The sequence below is a fragment of the Arachis hypogaea genome, chromosome 11, assembly GCF_003086295.3.
Source record: "Arachis hypogaea cultivar Tifrunner chromosome 11, arahy.Tifrunner.gnm2.J5K5, whole genome shotgun sequence".
Classification (NCBI taxonomy): domain Eukaryota; kingdom Viridiplantae; phylum Streptophyta; class Magnoliopsida; order Fabales; family Fabaceae; genus Arachis; species Arachis hypogaea.
Window position 1 is genome coordinate 40,764,650 of NC_092046.1, and position 25,150 is coordinate 40,789,799.

A 25,150-nucleotide genomic window follows, 5' to 3' on the forward strand; every position below is an offset into this window, starting at 1 on the left:
CTTCAGTTATGCCTTTAACGATCCCTCAAAATTCTGCCTTTATGCTGATAGGTTGAAACCGAAATTCTAATACCTAAAACTCACCGGCAAGTGTACCGGGTCGCATCAAGTAGTAAAACTCACTTAGAGTGAGGTCGATCCCACAGGGATTGATGGATCAGGCAACTTTAGTGGGTGATTAGTTTAGTCAATCTAGGTTGATAAACCCATATTTTATTATATATTGTGCTCAATTCAAGAGATTTATTCAATCCTTCACCCACTTATTCATGAAAATTGCATGGTTTTACTTTTCCTTCCTTATTATGTGATATATGTGAAATACATGTTTCCTATGCTTTGAAATTATTTATTTTAATTACCTTTTATTTCCATTCAATGCCGTGATTTGTGTGTTGAGAAGTTTCAGATCTTCTAAGGCAGGAATGACTTAAAGGATGGAAAGGAAACATACAAAAATGGAAGGATAGCACAAAATGGAGTTTTTGAAGAAACTGGCAGCGACGCGAACACATGGACGACGCGGCCGCATGCCCAGTGCGAAAAGGCAGCAACGCGAATGCGTGACTGACGCGGACGCGCGCCATGAGCAAAACACAGATGACGCGGACGCATGACTGAAGCGAACGCGTGATAAGAAAAACTCCAGATGACGCGACCGCGTGACCCACGCGGACGCGTGACAGACGCCACACACTAGAAATTATAGAAAACACTCCCAGCGATTTCTGAAACTCTTTTTGGCCCAGATCCAAGTCCAGAAGGCACAGATTAGAGGTTATGAAGTGGGGGAATGCATCCATTAACAGGGAGATCTCCAATTATTCACTTTTCATAGTTTATATGTAGTTTTTAGAGGGAGAGGTTCTCTCCTCTCTCTTAGGTTTTAGGATTAGGATTTCTTATTATTTCAAGTTAGTATTCCAACTTTTTATCAGGTTCAATGTTCCTTTTTAATTACTTTGTCAATTTGAATTATGAACTCTTTCATGTTACATATGATTCTCTTAATTAATGTTATTTGAGGTATCTCAGTTTATGATTGCTTTCTTTTATTTATGTTACTGTTGCTTCCAATCTGAAGACATTTTTATTCGAGTAAGTTTACTTTTCCCCTTTTGGCCTTGGTTAATTAATTGGTAACTCATGAGTTGTCAAACTCAACGTGATTGATAATTGTTGTCTTTGCCAATTGAATTGAACTTCAATAACTCCAATCCTTTCTTAGGAATTGACTAGGACCTGAGGATCAAACTAATTGATCCACTTGACCTTCCTTTGCTTTAGTAAAGGCTAACTAAGTGGGATTAAAACTCAATTCTCATCACCATTGATAAGGATAACTAGGATAGGACTTCCAAATTCTCATACCTTGCCAAGAGTTTATTTTACAGTTATTTATTTATTTTATTTGTCATTTAAATTACTTGTTCCTTACTTTCAAAACCCCAATTTACAAAACTCATAACCAATAATAAGAACATACCTCCTTGCAGTTCCTTGAGAAGACGCCCTGAGGTTTAATACTTCGATTATCAATTTATTTAGGGGTTTGTTACTTGTGACAACCAAAACGTTTGTAAGAAAGGACTTTTGTTGGTTTAGAAGCTATACTTGCAACGGAAATTTATTCTGAATTCTAGACCACACAAAAGTTCCTCTCTTCAAAATGGCGCCGTTGCCGGGGAACTGCAAACGTGTGCCTTATTATTGGTTATTGTAAATATTTTTCTTTTACTTGTTTATTTGTTTTTTGTTTTCTCCTTTTATTTCCATTAGCTACTATGAATTCTCACCCCTCTCGCTTTGAGTTTGGTTCTAATATTGTTGAAGGGAACGGAGGTTATAGCAGGAACATGCATCAAGGTCAGAGAAATCAAAGATGGATGGAGCCAAGAGGATTTGATCAACCCTTTAGGCAACAACACCCTCTAAGATATCATGGACAAAGACCATTCTACAATGCATACCAAGCTGATAGATATGGTGGACAACCTTGTAACTACCAACAAGCCCCACCCTGTGCCTATAGACCATCCTCTCAACATAACTTTGAACCGCCACACTCACAAGCTCCTTTTCACCATTCACCACCATATGATCCTTATTTACCCCAATTCCAATTCAATTACTCCCAAACACCACCACTTCCCTATGTACCATGTCTAAATCCATCACCTCGAGAATCACAGGTTCACCTCAAGGAAACAGTAGATCAACTTCATACAACCCTTCATCAGCTGGAGCAAGCAATCCATCAATTATCTTCCAGATGTTTAGACACTCAAGGAACTCTAATGGTCCTATGTGGAGAATCTAATGACAAACGTAGCATGAAGGAGACACTAGAAATCCCAGTGGGCAGTAATGAGCATAACTTTGTTCTGGAACAATTGGAGGAAGCTCAAATTATCCAAGAAGAAGAAGTACTGATTGAAGATTTAGGAGATGCTGAACCTCCATGGGAATCCAGAGTTGTGAAAAATTCCGTCAAAGACGTTACAATTGATGCTAAAGAGGATAGTGCACGACCCCCAAAGCAGGTATTTTATGAAGAACTAGATGGAATAACCCAAGACGTAAGTTTCCTTGAGGATGATAGTCTCAAGTCAAGTTCTCCTAGTAATGAACTTGCATCCGCAAGTGAATTCTCTGAGATTGAAGAATCTTCCTCAAGTGAATACGAAGATGATGCGGAGGTAGATTTCTCTCAACCTCCAACTTATGACTTGAGTAATGCAGAAGATGTCGAAGACTTTGATCAAGACGTGGTTGCATTTGAAGAATTTTGTAAAGAAGTAGAGGAATTCGCAGAAGATTACAAGGGAGTAGAACTTACAGAACCACTGGAAACACCTATCCCAAGGCCATTACCACCCAATATAAGCTTCAAGTGGGTACAATCCTTAACCTTTAACTTTATTTTTCCACTTGAATATGGTTTGCTTGAAACAGATTGCCAGCTTAGAGCTCTCTGCGGCTTTAAGAGTAAGAGGGAAATGGCTCGTACTCAGAGCTGGTGCACAAGGTTCAATAAGGTTTCACGCTTCAACTCGAAGTGCACGGATTGGTATCATGTTCAATCAAATGGATCTCGGAAAACGTTTGATTTTCTTGGTGAGAATCTAATTTCTAAACCGCCCGGATGGAAAAATATAGATCAAGACGAAGGCAGATTTAAAAGCAAGGTTTGGGATCCTGGAAAATATTCTGATATTCGTCACCCCGGGAGCCTGAGAATCTGTTTGAAGCTGCTCATAAGCTTTACATGCCTAGTTTGGGACCCCGGAGGCTGTTGGCATTCCAAACATTGGTGGAGATTTCTGGATGAATTTAAGCATAAGCCGCTATAACAGGAAGCTCATCCAATGTCCAACTTAAGGACTTTAACTAAAAGTGCTAGGTGGGAGACAACCCACCATGATATGATCGTTCGTGTTTCCATTTTATTTTGTTTTGTTTATTTTTATATTGTTTTATTTTCATTGAACCTGGATAGTATTCGTAAGCATTTGCATTAGCATTACATACTGCATAACTGCATAATTGCATATTAAAAAAAAGAGAGGAAGGCGTGCGACGCGATCGCATCGCTAAAGCGTTCGCGTCAGTTACGAAAAACACCCCCATGCGTCCGCGTCATTCACGCAGTCGCGTGATCTAGAAATCGGCGTAAAAATCCAACGCCCAGAAATCTGGGCTGGAATCGTGCGGCTATTGTGCGTTTAGCACAAAAGGGCCCACGCGCTCGCGTCCATCACGTGAACGCGTCACTTGCAAAACACCCATCCCACGCGAAAGCGTGAGCGACGCGTTCGCGTTGCATGGATTGCACAACACCCTAAAGGAGACAAAGAGTTGCGCTGAAACGACGCTGGAATTGTGCGTTTAGCACAACTTCCAGCGACGCGGTCGCATGCCTCATGCGACCGCGTCATTCACCCTTTTACCCATTCCATGCGATCGCATCACTCGCGCGATTGCGTCAACCCCCCGTCCACCCTAGGCACGCGACCGCGTGCCCCACGCGTTCGAGTGGATTCAAATTTACTAACCCCAGTGACGCGAAACTCTACCCGTTGCGCCCCCCTCCCCCCTCAAATTCCCCTTCTTCTTCCTTTCTTCTCTGCAACCCACCCCCCAACAATCACCACTCCCAGCCAACCACCTCCAACCGCCGCACCATCCTCGGCCACCCAGCCACAACCGCAACGCCACCCCCTTTCTTCCTTCCCTCTCTTTCTTCTCTTTCTCTTCTCTTCTTCCCTCCACCACTGCTGCCCCCCCCCCTCCGCGACCACCACAACCACCGCACCACCACCGCCCCGCCTCCCACCACCACCACCCTTACCCCCATTCTTCTTCCACAACCCCCCTCCACCGATCACCTTTCCCGAATCCCCCTCCGCCACCACAAACAGCCACCACCACCACCGTGCCCCTCCCAGCACCACCACAACAACACCCTCGCCATCTCTCAGTTCCCTAGCTTAGTTCATACACCTACCAGGTTCCACCGAACGCCACCTTTCTTTCATTCTTAATTATTTGCATATTTTTTCAGTTATGTTTAAATTTAGGATAGTTAGAGATGTATGTTGTAGTGGATTCTAGGTGGTTAGGTAGCTAGGATGTGGTTAGTGGATTTAGGCCTGTTTAATTGCACTGTTCTTGCTACTTGTTTTATCATTTTCGCAATTCTGCTTTTGCTGTGATGTTAGTCTTGTTCATATGCTGTTCTTTACTATTTCATGCTGCTTTTTACACTGCTTTTTCATGATTCATATTCCGTATATGTCATTGCAGCTTTACTTTAATTTATATGAACTATTTTGTTTGCTGTTTATTACCCAGGAACATCCAATTTTAGCCGGAATGCTGCCCAACTTTCTGTAAATTGTTTTGATATTCATTCTTGTTTTGGTTTTGGCAATTTGAATTTGGCACTCCTCAGCTTTTACCAAACCAATTCATGAATGCACGGGCCAGCATTCCTATTCATCTGTTTTTTCCGGTTAATAAATCACATTATTGATGATTAGATTTCACTTTTCGCTATTTCTATATCTATATGAATCATCAACAACTTGATTTCCTTGCTTGAATATGAGTTGACTGTTGCTTAAAATTGTGAAATTCTTGTTACTTAGAAACCAATCATCATGCCACTTACTCTGAATTTTTTTTATTAACTCACTGATTTTCGCTTTCTAACCTCTTTTTCACGTTTAACCACTTTTAACTTTCTAACTTCCCCCTCTGCTTTTTGACTAACTCTTTCAATTTTTAACTCATGGCATGATTATTATTGCTCCTAATCAACAAGTATTCTCCTTATAATACATTTTGGATTGTAATCTCTCATCTCAGCTTTTTAACTCTGAAACAATCCAAAATGTACAATTATTCAACTCATTTCATAATTCTACTGCTCCTTTGCCACCTTGTGCTTATATTGTTATCTGCCTACCTGATTTTCTGCTTTTATTATATCTTAGATTTCTATTTTTCAGGATGTATGACCCTCAGTGTAAAGGAAAAGACAAGGTAACAACTGGCAAACGAAAAAGAGGTGAATCCTCTATGTCTCTCCTGGAGCTTATGCATGATGAATCCTGGCGGAAAAAGCACTTTACCCTGCAGGAGAAGGCTGACCAGCTCCTCCCTGCCAATGATCCAATTAAGTTTGCAAACCGATACCGTGAGCTGAAGTATCCAGTGTTTGCTACCTCCAGAAATATGTACCTAGAGAGAACTTTGAAAATTCAAGAAGAACTACAGCAGTACACCTCCGATCAGATCAAACAAAGAGGCTGGTTCTTCTTGAAGAGAAATTTGACTGAGGTCAATGCTTCCTAGGTAAGAGAGTTTTACTGCAATTATTTCAAGACTTCCCTGGATGCAGTGCACCTCAGAGGGAAACAGATACTGGTCACTGAAGAGGCCATTGAGGATATTCTGCGCCTTCAGCCTAAGTCAGATCAGCCTGACGGTTACCAAAAGGCTGAAGAGGACATGCGCTTTCTGAGATTTGACTGGGATGTTGTCAAGGAGAGGATAGCCCTTGACCCTACTGTTCCATGGGTCATGGGTAAGAACACCACCATGCCTAAAGGAATCAAGCGGATATACTTGAATGATGAGGCTCGGCTCTGGCACCAGATCCTGAGTAACTTTATTATGCCGAGCACTCATGAGACAAAGCTGCCTGCCACTATGATCACCCTTCTATGGTGTGTGCTGGAGGGTAAGGACCTGTATCTGCCTCGTTTCATCCGGCACTATATGGCCAGGGTCCATGTCAGAGGCACCCTCCCTTTCCCTTACCTGGTCACTCAGCTAGGCCGTCGAGCTGACGTGCCTTGGGAGGATGCTGATGAGAAGCCACCTGCTGCAGACTGCAAAAAGATCATTCCTCACAGCAGGAACTTTCTGACTTTAGGCTACAGACCTCCATTCCTTACTGCTTCTGATGAGACATCCACACCTTCAGCTGCCCCCTCTTCCTCCACTGCTGCACCTGCCCCACCCACTGCACCTCCAGCTGCTCCTGAGCCTATTTACCATTTGGTGCATCGACTCTTCGCCCGCTTGGATCGTATGGAGCGTCGCAACAAGCGACGCTATGAGCACGTCAAGTTGATGATCCGTTCCGGCAGCGACATCTCCTCCGAGCCTGACACCCCTTCTGATACATCTGAGGTGGAGGAGGACGATCACGAGGAGGAGACACCTACCCAGGCTGCACAGGCTGGACCGGAGCAGGCTGCGCCACAGCAGGAGGAGCCACACCAGATACAGACCGCAGAGGCAGAGATTCCTATCCAGTCAGAGCCTCCTCTACAGCAGACAGATCCTTCCACGCTCATCCAGTCTGCAGATCCTCAGGCCACTATCGAGACTCCAGCAGCCCATCCTTCCAGTGATGACACTCCTTCACACCCAGCTTGAGTGAGCATTGAGGACGATGCTTTATTTTAAGTGTGGGGAGGTCGCCATCTCTAGCATATTTTTTGGTGAACCACTACAGACTCTTTTATCTTATTTTGGTTATTTTTCTGTATTTTTATCTTTATTTTTATCTTTCAGTACTTATACATTGTCTTGTTTTTTATGTATTTTTATGTTATTTCTGCATTTTGCACTCTAGTTCATATTTTAGCCATTTAGTTTAGTTTGCAATTCTAAACTTATTAGTTATAGAATATGTGGATTAATTAGTATAGTTTACCCCCTTTTAGCATATGATAGTGTGGTTTAATTTGAAAATAAAAAGGAAGTAAACTAGAGACTTTAACATAATCAAAAACAATCCACACACCTTGTATATAGAACATAACATGTTAGTTAGTTAACAACATTTCATCAAGGAGGAACACTAAAACTTTAAAGCCACCCAAAACAAATAAATTTTTTTTACATTGAGAATAATGGGAACTCTTAATTTCTACTTGCATGACATATATAACTGATATATAATTTTTGAGCTAGAGAACACACAACCTGTGAGTTTTGAGCTTGATTGTATGGTTACATTCAAACCATAATTTTTATTCCTGTGTGTTTTGCCCTTCTGTTTTATTCTGGTGTTCTTTACGTTGTTTTAGTCTATATGTCCAATTATAGAGTATAGATACATACTAAGAGATGATTGAGGTCATTACTTGTTTAGCTCACTTATCCCACATAAGCCTACCATTTAAATCACCCTTGTTAGCCCCTTTGAGCTTTTTAATCCCCCCTTGTTCTATAAACCACATTACTAACCTTAAGCAGAAAAACAAAATAAAAACCCCAAGTTGAATCCTTGGTTAGCTTAAGATAGAAATTGTGTATTGTTTAAGTGTGGGGAACTTAATGGGAACATGGATGATAGAAACAAAGGTAGAAAGTTAAAAAGAATAAAGATATTTCAAAATATATCTCAATTTGGGAAGCATGATCATGTTAAATCAAAATAATTGAATTAACATGTGCATTAAAAAAAATGTTAAGGGGATACAAAAATTCCCCAATTGCAAAATAAAAAGAATCAATGCACATGGGATAAAATTTAAGTTAATGCATGAGCTTGCAATACAAAGTGAGAAAAATCTGGGCAAATAGGTTAAGAAGCTTTGAATTACAAAATATGTATGTTAGGTGAGATCTTAGACTAATCAAGGATTCACTTATTAGCTCACTTAACCTTATACATATACCTTTACCCTTACCTTAGCCCCATTACAACCTTGAAAAAGACCTCATGATTTTTGTATGTCTGTATTCTATAATTGTTGATTGGTTAGATGAAGAACAAAGTTATAGAAAGTAAGGATAAAAAGAAGAACAGAGTGATTAACCCAATAAACACTGAGTGACTAGAGAGTAAACACAAAATTCAGTGAGGGTTCAATAGCTCATCACCATATATCTCTGCTTAAATTGTTAATTATCTTGCAAGCTTGAAAAATATTTTTACCCATCTCAATTGTAAAAGTGCTTTAACATTATCTAAGGTTTGGCTATGCATATATGATTCCTTGAGAATGTGAATTAACTTAACTGCATGTAAGTTTTATATACAAGTGAATAAAAATCAGAATTGCATGATTCATTTAGGTAGTTGCATTTAGGATAGATTGCATTGCATAAGATTCCACCACTTTAACCTTACCTTACTCTTTATCTTGGACTTAGCATGAGGACATGCTATTATTTAAGTGTGGAGAGGTTGATAAACCCATATTTTATGATATATATTGTGCTCAATTCAAGAGATTTATTCAATCTTTCACCCACTTATTCATGAAAATTGTATGGTTTTACTTTCCCTTCCTTATTATGTGATATATGTGAAATACATGTTTCCTATGCTTTGAAATTATTTATTTTAATTACCTTTTATTTCCATTCGATGCCGTGATTTGTGTGTTGAGAAGTTTTAGATCTTCTAAGGCAGGAATGACTTAAAGGATGGAAAGGAAACATACAAAAATGGAAGGAAAGCACAAAATGGAGTTTTTGAAGAAACTAGCAGCGACGCGAACGCATGGACGACGCGGCCGCATGCTCAGTGCAAAAAGGCAGCGATGCGAACACGTGACTGACGCGGACGCACGCCATGAGCAAAACACAGATGACGCGGACGCATGACCGAAGCAAACGCGTGATAAGGAAAACTCCAGATGACGCGACCGTGTGACCCATGCGGACGCGTGACAGACGCCACGCACCAGAAATTACAGAAAATGCTCCCAGCAATTTCTGAAACCCTTTTTGGCCCAAATCCAAGTCCAGAAGGCACATATTAGAGGTTATGAAGTGGGGAAATGCATCCATTAACAGGGAGATCTCCAATTATTCACTTTTCATAGTTTAGATGTAGTTTTTAGAGGGAGAGGTTCTCTCCTCTCTCTTAGGTTTTAGGATTAGGATTTCTTATTATTTCAAGTTAGTATTCCAACTCTTTATCAGGTTCAATGTTCCTTTTTAATTACTTTGTCAATTTGAATTATGAACTCTTTCATGTTACATATGATTCTCTTAATTAATGTTATTTGAGGTATCTCAGTTTATGATTGCTTTCTTTTATTTATGTTACTGTTGCTTCCAATCTGAAGACATTTTTATTCGAGTAAGTTTACTTTTCCCCTTTTGGCCTTGGTTAATTAATTGGTAACTCATGAGTTGTCAAACTCAACGTGATTGATAATTGTTGTCTTTGCCAATTGAATTGAACTTCAATAACTCCAGTCCTTTCTTAGGAATTGACTAGGACCTGAGGATCAAACTAATTGATCCACTTGACCTTCCTTTGCTTTAGTAAAGGCTAACTAAGTGGGATTAAAACTCAATTATCATCACCATTGATAAGGATAACTAGGATAGGACTTCCAAATTCTCATACCTTGCCAAGAGTTTATTTTACAATTATTTATTTATTTTATTTGTCATTTAAATTACTTGTTCCTTACTTTCAAAACCCCAATTTACAAAACTCATAACCAATAATAAGAACATACCTCCCTGCAGTTCCTTGAGAAGACGACCCGAGGTTTAATACTTCGGTTATCAATTTATTTAGGGGTTTGTTACTTGTGACAACCAAAACGTTTGTAAGAAAGGACTTTTGTTGGTTTAGAAGCTATACTTGCAATGGAAATTTATTCTGAATTCTAGACCACGCAAAAGTTCCTCTCTTCACTAACATTGAAGTGAAATTGGATGCAATGTAGCCAACAGAGAGTAAATTTGCAGGAATTATAAAGTGCAAAAAGTAAATTGCATTGAAACTTAAAGAGCAAGAAATGTAAATTGCAGAAACTTAAATGACAAGAAATATAAATTGCCTCAAATATAAAGGGGGTTGGGTGCTAGAAATTAAAGAAAGCAATAGATCAAAGCTTAGAACTCTTGCAGAAAGCTTAAATTGCAGGAAAGTAAATTGAGAGCAATGTAAACAGAGAAGTAAAATTGCAGTGAATCAGAATTTTAGAACAATTGCAGAGGAATTTAAAATTGTGCAGGAAATGTAAATGAGATTTGCAGCAAGCTTAATGTAAACTGAATTGAGGAACCAAACAGAAAGTAAAATGCAGCTCAATTGCAATAGCTAAAGGAAAGTTGAAGATCTCAGGGGTGGAGGAGACTAGAAAACAAGTCTAGATCTCAAGTCCTTCCTTGATCCAACAAGAGAATAATTGCAGAAAAGTAAAAGAACAAATTGCAGAAGAAGTAGAAAATGAAAGTAGTAAAGAGAATTCAAATCCCAAATCAAAATTCCTTGAATTATGTCGATAACTAATCAGAAGGAGATCTCAAGGTGAGATTGAAACAGAATTTCTTCAATTCTCTACCCAAGATCCAAGACAAGAAGTAGAGAATGCTGAAGCAAGAACAAGGAAGAAGAGAGATCAATTCTCCTTCCCAATTCCCAAAAATCAAATTCAAAGAAGAAAATTAAAAGATAGCTCCTACTACCACTACTCCCTAATGGAGCCAGCCCTCCCGATGCTCTCTGTTCCAGCCTACCTTACAAAAATAAAAAATGATGCCTTATATAGGCTTTTTACTAAAATGAAAGTGAAATTCAAAACAAATTACAATTAAATGAAATTCCTATTTTAACAATCTCTTGTGTATTTGAGTGATGATAATGGGCTTTGTTTACTTTGGAATTGGGTTGAAAATGGCCCTAATTGATCGCTCTTGGTCTTGAGAAGAAATCTGCTTGCAGTTTGGACTTTGGAGCATTCACGTTTGAGCCAACGTTTGGGGTCAAACGTTGACTCAAATGTCTTCGTGTAAGGACGTTCTGCAGACCAGCCAACCATCTGTCGCTGGCATTTGATCTCACGTTTGAGGTCAAACGTGAACACAAACGTTGGGCATCCAACTTCAATCCTGGCTGAACTTTGCTGGCGTTGGAGGTGGTGTTTGAGGCCAACTTGAACGCAAACGTCCCCTTTCAGCTTTATACCCTTTTGCTTTAATTTTGCAACGTTACATGCATGCTTGTGTTTACTTTAATAAAGCTTAATGCATTAACATTAAAGCACTTATTTGCAATGTATGGCTTTAATTAATAATGCTTTAGTGCATTAACGTTAATTGCATTGGAAATTAAAGTTGCATGCTTTCATTGGCCATGGTATTCATTGTTTGCCAATTGCATTTCATTTATTAATAATGCCATTGCATTGATATTGCATGGTTCATGATGGCATCATTAATTAAATGCATGCATAAGGCATTGATAATTAAGTGCATGCATACTTTAATTCATTAACTCATGATAATGAATGCATAAAGCATTAATGCATGCCATGGCTTTATGGTCATGGGCCACGCTTTTAAAAGCGTGGCCTAAGGTTCCAAAGCGTGCTCAATCTTCAAAGCGTGCCCAGAATTCCTCTTTTCTTCTTTTTAGCTTATTTTGTGCTCTTTTGCTTCTTTTTCTTCTTATTTCCTACAAAATTTATCAAATCAAAAGATCAAGAAAATATACCATTTAAGCACAAAAGAATGTAATATTTAAGCACTAATTATCAATTTCTTGTATGAAAAAGCATAGAAAAACATGACATGATGACATGTCATCATGCGCTTGAAAGAGCTACAACTTTCTGCTTCTTGCTTTTCCAAGTTACCAAGTTGCCTCCAACAAGTGTAAAGTAACCAGCTGTTGATCTTCTATCATTTGGGTTGCCCGCCCAATCTGTGTCAATGTATGCCTCAACCTTCAAATGGCCATTCCTTTTGAAAATGATTCCACTTCCTGGAGCTCCCTTCAAATATCGAACTATCCTCATGGCAGCTTCCATATGATCTTCTTGTGGCTTATGCATAAACTGACTTACTATTCTCACAGCATAAGCTATGTTAGGCCGAGTATGTGATAAGTAAATTAGTTTTCCAACCAGTCGCTGGTACCTTTCCTTATCTACTAGGGTGGCACCTTCTACTATCTTCAACTTGTGATTAACTTGCATGGGCGTATCTATTGGTTTGCAATCCACCATTCCTGTTTCTGCCAGAAGGTCCAAAATGTACTTAAAGATTCCTTTGTTGGATCGTAGAACCTCTATTCCTAAGAAATATTTTAGTCTTCCCAAATTCTTCATTTCGAAGTCTGTAAATAGGTTCCTTCTCAATTTTTCAATTTCTTCAGCATCACTTCCCGTTATGATCATATCATCCACATAGATTATTAGGCAAGTGATTAAATCTCCCCATTTTTTCAAAAAAAGGGTATGATCAGAGTTACTTTGCTTGTACCCATACCTTTTCATGGCATCTATAAATCTTCTAAACCAGGCACGTGGAGATTGTTTAAGCCCATAAAGAGCCTTCTTTAACCGGCAAACTTTGTGCTTTCCAAATCCCATTGAGAAACCTGGAGGAGCTTCCATGTACACTTCTTCTTTTAACTCTCCATGCAAGAAAGCATTCTTGACGTCAAATTGATGGAGTGGCCAATCTTCATTTGCTGCTATTGAAGACAACAGCCTGATAGTATTAATCTTTGCAACCGGTGAAAAAGTTTCAATGTAATCGATACCATAGGTCTGTGTATAACCTTTGGCCACCAACCTTGCCTTGTACCGTTCAATAGTGCCATCTGCCTTGTGTTTAATGGTGAAAACCCATTTGCACCCAACTGGCTTTTTTTCTGTCGGTAGGATACACTTCTCCCAAGTTCCGTTCTTTTCTAAAGCTTCCATTTCTGTATTCATGGCTTTTCGCCATTCAACTTTTTCATTGGCTTCTCGGACAGTTCTTGGAATGTCTTCTGTTAAGATTCTGGTGGAAAAATCCTTTGCAACATCTGCTATTCCTTCTCTAGCCACTCTTATCGGGTATCTTGAGTTACGGGGAACATGTTCTGGTGAGTACCGATCAGGAGGCATCCCTCTGTTTCTTCTTGGAGGAAGAATAAAGGAATTGGGCTCTGGTTCTTCATGTTCCAGTGCTATACTGTTATTGTTAGTAGTCTCATTAAAAACAGAGAGTAAATTATCAGATTGACAATTGGTATGCGAAATTGCTACTCAGGTTGTGAATTGTTGTTCGAAATTGATTCCCTGGCAATGGCACCAAAAACGGATGCACAGGATCATGGTCTAAACATATCTTCACAACTTCGCATAACTAACCAGCAAGTGCACTGGGTCGTCCAAGTAATACCTTACGTGAGTAAGGGTCGAATCCCACGGAGATTGTTGGTATGAAGCAAGCTATGGTCACCTTGTAGATCTCAGTCAGGCGGATATCAAATGGTTATGGAGTTTTCGAAAATAATATAATAAAATAGGGATAGAAATACTTATGTAATTCATTGGTGAGAATTTCAGATAAGCAAATGGAGATGCTTTCGTTCCTCTGAACCTCTGCTTTCCTACTATCTTCATCCAATCAGTCTTACTCCTTTCCATGGCTGGCTTTATGTGATACATCACCACTGTCAATGGCTACTTTCGGTCATCTCTCGGGAAAATGATCCAATGCCCTGTCACGGCACGGCTAATCGTCTGGAGGCATCACCCTTGTCAATGGCTTCATCTTATTCTCTCAGTGAAAATGGTCAACGCACCCTGTCACGACACGACTATTCATCTGTCGGTTCTCGATCATGCTGGAATAGGATTTACTATCCTTTTGCGTCTGTCACTAACGCCCTGCAATCGCGAGTTTGGAGCTCGTCACAGTCATTCATTCATTGAATCCTACTCGGAATACCACAGACAAGGTTTAGACCTTCCGGATTCTCTTGAATGCTGCTATCATTCTAGCTTACACCACGAAGATTCTGATTAAGAGATCTAAGAGATACTCATTCAATTCTAATGTAGAACGAAAGTGGTTGTCAGGCACGCGTTCATAGGGAATGATGATGATTGTCACGTTCATCACATTCAGGTTGAAGTGCAAATGAATATCTTAGAAGCGAAATAAGATGAATTGAATAGAAAACAGTAGTACTTTGCATTAATCTTTGAGGAACAGCAGAGCTCCACACCTTAATCTATGGAGTGTAGAAACTCTACCGTTAAAAATACATAAGTGAAAGGTCCAGGCATGGCCGAGATGGCCAGCCCCCTAAAACGTGATCACAGGATCAGAATACAATCCAGGATATAGGATATCTAATACAATAGTAAGAGGTCCTATTTATAATAAACTAGCTACTAGGGTTTACAGAAGTAAGTAATTGATGCATAAATCCACTTCCGGGGCCCACTTGGTGTGTGCTTGGGCTGAGCTTTAACTTTCCACGTGCAGAGGCCATTTGTGGAGTTGAACGCCAGTTTTGGTGCCAGTTTGGGCGTTCAACTCTGGTTTTGGATCCTTTTCTGGCGCTGGACGCCAGAATTAGGCAGAGAGCTGGTGTTGAATGCCAGTTTGCATCGTCTATTCTTGACCAAAGTATGGACTATTATATATTTCTGGAAATCCCTGGATGTCTACTTTCCAACGCAATTGGAAGCGCGCCATTTTGAGTTCTGTAGCTCCAGAAAATCTACTTTGAGTGCAGGGAGGTCAGAATCCAACAGCATCAGCAGTCCTTCTTCAACCTCTGAATCTGATTTTTGCTCAAGTCCCTCAATTTCAGCCAGAAAATACCTGAAATCACAGAAAAACACACAAACTCATAGTAAAGTCCAGAAATGTGAATTTAACATAAAAACTAATGAAAACATCCCTAAAAGTAACTAGATCCTACTAAAAACATACTAAAAACAATGCCAAAAAGCGTATAAATTATCCACTCATCAACAATTACTTACCTCTTGTCTGACATTATCAAAAGGACTCTCATTGTTTGTATGTACCGAGTTGTTTTCTACGTTAAGTAAAGTATGCTCGGTGGCTTCATCTACTTGCTCTGTTTGAACAGTTTCTGGGCAACAAAGGTTATTAAGCCAACTTGGTGGTTCATTATTGTTCTCCCCCTGAATGCCATGTTGGCGGCTGAAGTAAAATTCAGATTCTAAAAAATTATAATCCATGGTCACATGAATACGACAAGTGATTGAATTGTAGCACCTATACCCCTTTTGGTGTGTATCAAACCCAACGAAACACATTTTTTCTGCACAAGGATCAAGTTTGGTTCTATTGATTTTGGGGATATGGACAAAGACAAAACATCCAAATACTCGAGGTGGTAAGGTTAGAATAGGCGGGATTGCAGTCTGAGTAGCCAAGACTTGTAAGGGTGTTTTGTGGTGGAGAACTTGGGTAGGTAGGCGATTTAGTAAGTAGGCAGAGGTCGCTATAGCTTCAGGCCAAAAAGTTTTTGGAGCTTGTGAATCAAAAAGCATGGCTCAAGTCATCTCAAGTAACTTACAATTTTACCGCTCAGCCACACCATTTTGTCAAGGTGTATTTGAGCAGGAAGTTTGATGGATAAGATCATTTTTCATTAAAAAAATCGTGCATTGATTGGTTTATAAATTTCCCACCATTATCTGAGCAAAGCACTTAGATTTTCTTGTTGAATTGAGTTTGAATCATTTGGTAGAAAGCAAAGAACTTATCAGGTACTTCAGATTTGTGTTTTAAAAAATATACCTAAGTCATGCGAGAGAAATCGTCCACAAATAACACAAAATATTGAAAATTATTATAGGAAATAGGGGCTGGGCCCCACACATCAGAGTGTATTAGAGAAAAAATAGAATTGACTCTAGTGTTGGTTAGAGGAAAAAAAACTCTGTGATTTTTTGCACGAATACAAGTTTCACATTTGAGGGGTTCAGTACTACTTGTAAAAGGACTAGGAAATAGAAACTTAAGGTACCCAAATGAAGAATGTCCGAGTAAATGCCATAACCAAAGTTGCCTAGTAACCGTTCCGTGAGCAAGCATGGCATGACCCCTGGTGTGCTACTTTATCAACGTAGTAAAGGCCTTCTCGCTCAGTACCACACTCAATGATCTCCTTCGTAAGAATGTCTTGTAAAAGACAAAAGGTAGAGTAATGAGTACCACACAATTTAGTTCTTTTGTTACTTAGCTAACAGACAATAATTTTGATGATAGTGCAGGGAAATAGAGACAATTTTTTAATTTCAATTTTTCTAAAAACGTAATGGATCCTCTTCCTTTAACATCAATTAATTCTCCACTAGTTGTTTCAATATGGGCTTTTGAGAATATAGTCAAGCTGTTAAAATTATGGAGGTCATGAGTCATAGTATTGGTAGCTCCACAATCGAAAATCCATTCATTTATCTTTTTAATTAGATTCTGATTTTGAGTCTCCCCTTTATATTGAGTCCCCATCTGGGCTGAGCAGCCAAGGAGTTCAGTAGTCCTTGCCCTTACCGCCGCTGCTGCCTTGCCATCGTCACTTGCTTCCTCTCTTCTATCCTGGCCACCATTTTTCGATGACTTGGGATTATTTTTCCACCAATTTGTGTAATCCACAATTGTGTTTCTTCTTTCTTCTTCCACCAATTGCTTTTTTCATCAGAGTTGCCCATAATGAATAATTATATCCATTTAGTTTGAAACCAATTGACAAATTGTCATAATTGATTTGTGATGATCGCATGCCAAAACTATTGCGTAGCATATTTGCAATTTGTAATGTCAATTCGTCAGAATTTTGAGTCCCTAGAACCTAACTCTACTCTGATATCATATTACCATGATACAAAGAGTTTAGGAAAGAAACGAAGTACGCTAAGAGTACGCTCGTTATAGAATAATATCCTAATAAATTACATTGATATTTTTCTAATCTTCTTTAATATTTTCCCGATTTTGTTCCCTAATTATGATATTCTAATACTATTGTGGCAGAAGAACGGACGAGTAAGTGGCAGAGTGATGATGCGATGAAAGAAAAAGGTGATATATTGTGAGTGTGTATTTATATAGAATTATGTTGACTAATCCTAATTATTCAAATTTAAAATCTATTTCTAATTAATTTAAAATCTAGTTTTTAAATTTAATTAATTAGGATATTATTTATGTTGGTTAAAATGTGTGTTATTTTCTTAGACTTTTTCTAATAATTAAACCTAAAAAATGTTATATAAATTTTCAAATAGAGTACGAGATTTGTTTTGAGAAACTTTTAAGTTGATCGGATATGATTTCCTCAATCTACAAAGTGGCGGGAGAAGAAGTAATAAAGTGCAACAAATTTAACAGCACTTTGTTATTGTTTTTAAATACAAGATCTATTATAGCAAGCATAAATGTAGCAGCCGCAATTACCGCAAAACTTAATTTAGTACAATCCTACTGCTAATTCGTTTGCCTTTTTCACTTCTACAGTTCTACCTCTCGGATTTTTTATATAAATTAAAAAAATATTATTTTAAAATACATAAAACAGCGTTATTTATCACTTTATCAGGATATAATTTTTTTCTGAACATTATTTGTAGTTTGTCTAATAATGAATAAACGAATTGGGATAATTCACCTAATGATCAGGTAATCTGTGTGATTTTTGCAACTTCAATTTGATATGATTTAAATTGTATTGATTTATTTTTTATTTTTAATTAAGTTAACTTTATTCAAATAATTTAAAATTTTAAAATTATCAAATTTTATAATTTTGTATGATTTGAATTTTATTAACTTGATTAATTATATCTATTCAATTACAGTTTAAAATATTTAAATTTAAAATTTTTTAGATTAGAGGTTTAAAATAGTTAATTTTTTTCAAAATTAAATAAATATAATTAATCATATGATTATTATAATATGATAATGTTTATTTTTATTAATTTAAATCATTAATTAAAATTATATCTATTTAAATTTTAAATAAAATTTAAATTAATTAAAAAATAAAAATCAAATTAATACGATCTAAATCATACATATAGATCACCTAGTCACTTGGCAATATCTGTAAATAAATCTAAAAATATCTATATATATATCTAGATCTAACATTTTTAAAGATATATCTACAAAAATATTTTAGTATATATATATATATATATGTTTGTTTGAACTTTTCTTTGGCTGTTTGGTTTACGTAGGGTAGTTTTAATAATTTAATCCTCCTTGGATTATTTTAATATATATAGTTTTCGAGTTCAAGTTCCCTGTACACTGATTTGGGTCTTCGTGTTCTGTTTCTTAACTCTTTCTTGTTCCTGGTCTTAAAGTCTTAGAGAGAAAGGTGTTGAAAAAGGTTGACATCATCATAATCATGGAGGAACGCTACGAGCCACTGAAGGAGCTTGGTTCTGGCAATTTCGGTGTTGCAAGGTTGGCCAAGAACAAGAAAACTGGGGAGCTTGTTGCGGTCAAATACATAGAGAGAGGCAAGAAGGTATATATAGCATAGTAACAATAAAAATTCTTGATTTACTGGATTCAGTGCTAAATGAGAATTGTGTTTCTCGTTTTCGTTTTTGTGTGTTTTTTTTTTTTTTGACTAGTGACTAATGAATAATAATGCTGTTTGTTTTGTTCATGGGTATTACAGTATTATCAAACTTAATTGGTTAAGCTTACATGATCACACACTTTTCTTTTCAAATATTTCTTCTCAAATTCTTTCTTATTGAGGTGTATTTGTGGTATCAGATTGATGAGAAGGTTCAGAGGGAGATAATCAATCACAGGTCTTTAAGGCATCCCAATATCATTAGATTCAAAGAGGTAAGAGTTTGTCTTTCCATCCTTGAACTTTCCTCATCACTTTTTTTCAAAAGGGTACACAATTGACCGACTCGAGGAAATCTTACCTCAATTCACAATTTCGTAATTCCTTTCGCAATGAGTTACTAAGCGTGTGTTTGGATTGGCTTTTGCCAAATTGAAATTTGAATATAGAAATGATTTTGGGTAGAGATAAATTTGTATCAATATGATTTATGGTTGGTAATTTTATACTAAATTATTTTGATGAAATAAATATTATTTAGATAATATTAATTAAAATCACTCTTAGATAAATAACTTTTAAAAAGAATATGACATCAAATTATAATATTATTTTTTTAATTTATTTAATTATTTTAATATTTTTTTAGTATATTTTTTATGTAGTATATTTTTTTAGTACATTGGAATTTTTTACTATTATCATTGTTTATAAATAATTTTTTTATTTAATTTATTTTATCTAATAAGATCAATAAATCATATTATAAAAATATAATAATAAATATAATATACCAGAATTATAATTATAAAAGTGTATAAGGTCAAATTAATTAAAAATTAACAAAAAAATAAAAATAATAAATAATAAAAAAAACTCATATAAAGAGAAACAATAAAAATTTTATAAATAAAACAATAACATATATAAAAAAATAAAATTGGTAGAAGAGAATTAAAAGTTTAGAATTAATGGTTAAATGCTAGCTAATGAACACAAAAGCTAAGATTATTTACTTTCTGTAAATGTGAATTTGAGAACAAAATTCTATCTGTTTTTACAAGAAACAAATTAACCAAACAAAAAATTGAAGCGTTCAAAATATTTGAACTTGCTTTTCACCTCCCAACGCCAATTCTATATTTTATATAATTAAGAAGACTAGATCATCACTGATACAAGATTGCATTGAATTACCGGTTTTATATATCTCGCAAATCTATGTTGCATACTGTATGTGATATCATAATTTTCTGCAAGATATCTTGCAAGCCAAGAGTATTAATTTGGAAGTATAGCAACTACATGGACTTGGCACCTTCCCTAGAAAAGAATGAAAAAGAGGAAAAAAAGCTCCATTAGTATATCCCTGCATTTAGTGTTACAAATCCTTATTCCAATTAGTCATGCAAGATGATAAATCTTTTATTAGAGCTTTTTGATTTTGTATACAAAAAAAAAAATGCTGAATGAGACATCTTTCTTGGCAGGTGCTGCTGACCCCTACGCATTTAGCTATTGTCCTGGAGTATGCTTCAGGTGGTGAACTCTTTGAGAGGATATGCACCGCTGGTCGATTTAGTGAAGATGAGGTTGTACAATTCATTTGGTTGAACTGGTCTTTCTTTCATTTGAATAATTAATATTAGCATATATCAAATTTCAAATGTAAATGGTATTCATGTTAAGTTATACCAAGTTTCTGTTTTGATGAAATTCCTTATATTGCAGGCGAGATATTTCTTCCAACAGCTGATTTCTGGGGTTAGCTACTGTCATTCAATGGTATGCACCATTTGATCTCTTCTTCATTGCAAACTCTTTCATGTCTTTATATCATAATTATGCTTTCTACTGCAGGAAATTTGTCATAGAGATCTGAAATTGGAAAACACCCTCTTGGATGGAAATCCGTCTCCCCGACTTAAAATTTGTGACTTCGGTTACTCGAAGGTCAATGGCATTTGAAATGAATCTTGTTTTTGTTCTGCCTTTGAGTTCTTGACATCTTTTTCTTTCTAACTATCCTACTTGTTTTAATATTCAAGTACAGTCGGCTTTACTGCACTCTCAACCAAAATCAACAGTTGGAACTCCAGCATACATTGCTCCGGAGGTTCTGTCACGAAAGGAGTACGACGGAAAGGTATTTGAGTGGTTTTGACGATTATCAATTCATAGTCTTATTAGAACAGCTTGATTTTGTAAGCACTTTGTCTTATTTTACAGATTGCAGATGTTTGGTCCTGTGGTGTGACCCTTTATGTCATGTTAGTTGGTGCATACCCTTTTGAGGATCCGGAAGATCCTAGAAATTTCAGAAAGACTATTGGGGTGAGCTCTCATCCAACTTTAACAGCTTGAATAATCTTTGTTAGCAGAAAACTCAAACTTTGATCCTTTGGTAACAGAGAATAATAGGTGTTCAATACTCCATACCAGACTATGTTCGCGTTTCTGCAGAGTGTAGGAACCTTCTCTCTCGAATCTTTGTTGCCGACCCTGCCAAGGTATCTTTTAAACTTGATAATTCCTCTTGGCGCAATTTGTATCTACATTCAGTAATCAAATGATATACTAAATTGAATGGATGAACTAATGAAGTATCATGTACATTTTACATTATTGACACATTGATCATAGCAATAAAAGGTAAAATCATAGTTATCGTAAAGGATAAACATTTTCTTGCTTTGAAAGATCAATGCATGTATTCATGACAAAGTATCTGTTAGAGAATATTGTCTAGGATATTTGTCTATTAATTAGATTGATAATTTTGTTAATGATAAAATACTAGGCATTTATTATTTAATTGTTTTCTGATTTGTTCATCGCCTATAAATAGGTGGTATCTTGAATCATATTAGACAGTAGACACAGCTATCACACAACACAAATAACATCTTAATATCAAGTTTACTCTTGAGTTGTTATCATGAATTCTAACAGCATCCAAATGAAAAATGGATATGCTAATTTACATCTAGTATCTGAATTGATTGTTTCTTATCCTTGTTAAAGAGGATCACCATCCCAGAGATAAAACAGAACCCTTGGTTTCTGAAGAAGTTGCCTAGAGAGACCATGGAAGCTGAAAGAAAAGGTGGAGAGGATACACAGAAAGACCAACCAAGGCAGTGCGTCGAAGAGATTATGCGGATCATACAAGAGGCTAGAACACCAGGGCCAATGTCTAAGGCTAGTGATGTGGGCCAAACTGGCACTGGATCACTTGATGATGAAGATGATGAAGTTGATGTTAGCGGTGACTTTGAACATGTTTGAAATCAAGGTCTTTGATTATTTTGTGGGAGGCTAGATTTGTTTATAAGACCCAGTGTGTGTGTGCGCATTATTTTTTACATTTATCACATTGTTGTGCAGTGTTCTAAATATGCATAGTATATGTATATGTAGTTTTATAATTGAGAGGATATTGTTAATAAAAAGGCTTGAATAATGGTGTATCTTTACTTTCCTATAAATCACAAAAGAAGTGGTTTGATTTCAGATATCATTCATCATAATCTACTGTTTCCTATACTTTTAATCTTAACTCCTATATAATGTTGTAAAGCAATAATAATAGGATGTTGATATTACATTGGAATATAATCTATTTTAATATTTTTGTATCTTGTTTGATAATAATAGGCAACGATAGAGATGTGATGTAAATCGCAATTCTATTAAAAAAAACCAATCTTACTCATAGTTATCAAATTTAAATCATACTCTCAACGGATTTAAATTAAGTGTCTGAATATTTTTATTATTTATCCATAAAAATCGATTTAATCTACACTGAACCGTACATGAGTCATCTACTAAACTAATATTTTCTTTGTTAAATAGTATGCTAATAATTATATATATACTGAAAGTAATACCTTTTGTTTACCACACATTTAACATCTTAAAAAAACTAATAATTATATCATATTAAAATAATTATATATTTTATATTAAAACGGTAAAATTTAAATAATATAAAATATTATTTTTATTCTTTAATAATAATATTTTATTTATTTATTTATTTTTATAATTTAATTTTTATATATTAATATTATAAAATATTTTATACAGTTGTGCTATTATATTTTTTGAATAACTATTCGTACAATTAAATATATACGACAATTATTTTTACTCATAACTATGACCACAACCACCACTCTACTGCCATGATCACTGCAACCACCATTTTACTACCATTGGTTTTTCATTGTTCCTAACAAAGATCCAAAACCACCAGTCTCACAGAAATTTTTTTTTTTATCAAAATAGAGAGACTCAAACTTACGATTTATAAATAAGTATAAAAAGAATATGTCATTTGAGTTATAATTTATTGGCAGTCTCACAAAATTTTAGTACAAATACAAACTCAAGAGTTAATTGATCCAAAAATTACAGTTTAAAAATAATAAATATAAAATATTAATTTTTAATTAGTTAATATTAATAATTTTTTATTGTCAATTTTTTTAACTTTTATTTTTAGGAGAAGTTAAAATTTATGATTAAAATTAAATTTATTAAAATTTATAAAATTTAAAATTTTGAATTTAAAATAAAAATTCATTTAAAAAAATTGATTGATATTAATTGAAAAAAATTGACTCTATAGATAAATTCAAAACAATGTTATTTTTTTATAATTTTTTAAAAATAATTTTGAAAAGAAAATTGTAAAAGTTACATCATTGACGTGTGTTTGTGCAATATCTACGTAGGGGGACCGCGATATGAAGAACGTGGTGTATAAGAAAAAAGGATGAAGTGCCAAATTATGAATGAAATTTAAATTTGCCTTATGAAAATGATTTGTCATTCAATAGCTATATGCAAAAGGATAAATGCAACGAGACAGACTGAATGATATCTCAATCGTAAGTGGTGCACTTTTTAATTTTTATATTGCAGAAAGAGTGGTATTTTTTACTGTTATTGAGGTTTTATGTGTTCATGAATGTAAAAGACGATTAAGAATAAATTGGACCGTCAGTTTTTTAGTCATCACAAATTAGAGGATCGGTATTGAAAATCCACAATTCTGATCCATCGATTTGGATTTTTAGAATTAACGACTTTTATTTTCTACAAAACTTACCGAAGATTTTGTTCATCAATAGAATTTAAATTCACCAGGCCACAATGAAATCTATACAATGAAATCTTAGATTTTTTTACTCTCTCCACACAAATCTGAATCTCTGATTTGTTTCATCAACAGATTTTGAATTTACAAAATCACAAATTGAACCTTAGGTTTTCTATCTCTATTAAATCTGAGCCTTTGATTTGCCGTTTGTAATTTAAACAAAAATTATATCCATAAAAAACATATAACTAATTCATAAATATGCATAACACGTACTGAGAATCCATTACTAAAAAAAATCAGCCTTGTGGTAATAATAAAGAATGGTAATTTTAAGGGTAAAATACACTAATAAACTATTTGAACTTTAAAATTATGTTAATGTCCTATTTTAATTTTCGTTACAAGCATGTTTTGAATGATTTTATGTAAATCAAATTTAATTTTTTTTTTAAGGAAAAGCTCAACACAGTAAGTGGAATACAGAAATAGCAAACAAAAACACAACTCTAAATGAGTACGATATACAAAAAACTAATTGATGTCTCATGTCATTTTTGGTATTGCCATCAACAACAGAAGGGATCCACACCTATCCACTCCTTATAGTTCATGGAGGACTGGTAGATGATATCGTCTACCCCTTTTCCTTCATTCTGAAAAATTCGTCTATTCCTTTCCAGCCAGATATTCCAGATAATCGTACAGAAACATACCATCCACCTCTTGCGCTCCTGCTTACTAGTTGATAACTCAGTCCAACTTTGAAAATGCTCCTTTAGCGTTCCCGGGCACGACCCTTGCCTTCCAACAAAAGACAGCCATGCACACCACACCTGCCAAGAAAATCCACAACCAAAAAACAAGTGGTAACCAGATTCAACACTTTCATTACACAACACACAGACAACGTCTTCCTGGTAAACCACTCCCAGCCAACTCAGCCTCTCCTTCGTATTGACCCTTCCAGTCAAGACAAACCATATGAACAATTCAACTCTAGGTGGGACTAAACTCTTCCAAACTGTCCTAGTAAAGCTGTAGCTCGCTATATCCTCCGGAAGCAATTCCACCTGCATCACCTGCACAAAGAAGTTAGTAGAAAGTGCACCCTATTTATCGAATTTCCACACAACTCTGTCCTCTCTACCATATACTAGATTAACCAATCTTAATGTTTCATGCAA

General features: G+C 35.9%; 1 protein-coding gene across 1 annotated transcript; it reads left to right on the plus strand.

Annotated features, from left to right (window-relative positions):
- The first annotated feature begins 18,344 nt into the window (after nucleotides 1-18,344).
- On the plus strand, nucleotides 18,345-22,366 carry LOC112720738 (serine/threonine-protein kinase SAPK3). The gene is made up of 9 exons (XM_025771792.3): nucleotides 18,345-18,796; nucleotides 19,054-19,128; nucleotides 20,344-20,445; nucleotides 20,585-20,638; nucleotides 20,714-20,806; nucleotides 20,907-20,999; nucleotides 21,083-21,187; nucleotides 21,265-21,363; nucleotides 21,878-22,366. The coding sequence occupies exons 1-9, from the start codon at nucleotides 18,674-18,676 to the stop codon at nucleotides 22,139-22,141; spliced, it is 1,008 nt and encodes a 335-aa protein (XP_025627577.1). The 5' UTR covers nucleotides 18,345-18,673; the 3' UTR covers nucleotides 22,142-22,366.
- Nucleotides 22,367-25,150: the final 2,784 nt, after the last annotated feature.

What these genes read in the sequence shown, in the direction of transcription:
- LOC112720738 (XM_025771792.3), top strand. Translation starts at nt 18,674, where the DNA reads ATGGAGGAACGCTACGAGCCACTGAAGGAGCTTGGTTCTGGCAATTTC. An exon ending in GTCGATTTAGTGAAGATGAG is followed by an intron (nt 20,446 to 20,584) that starts GTTGTACAATTC and finishes CTTATATTGCAG; the next exon opens with GCGAGATATTTCTTCCAACA. An exon ending in GTGACTTCGGTTACTCGAAG is followed by an intron (nt 20,807 to 20,906) that starts GTCAATGGCATT and finishes ATTCAAGTACAG; the next exon opens with TCGGCTTTACTGCACTCTCA.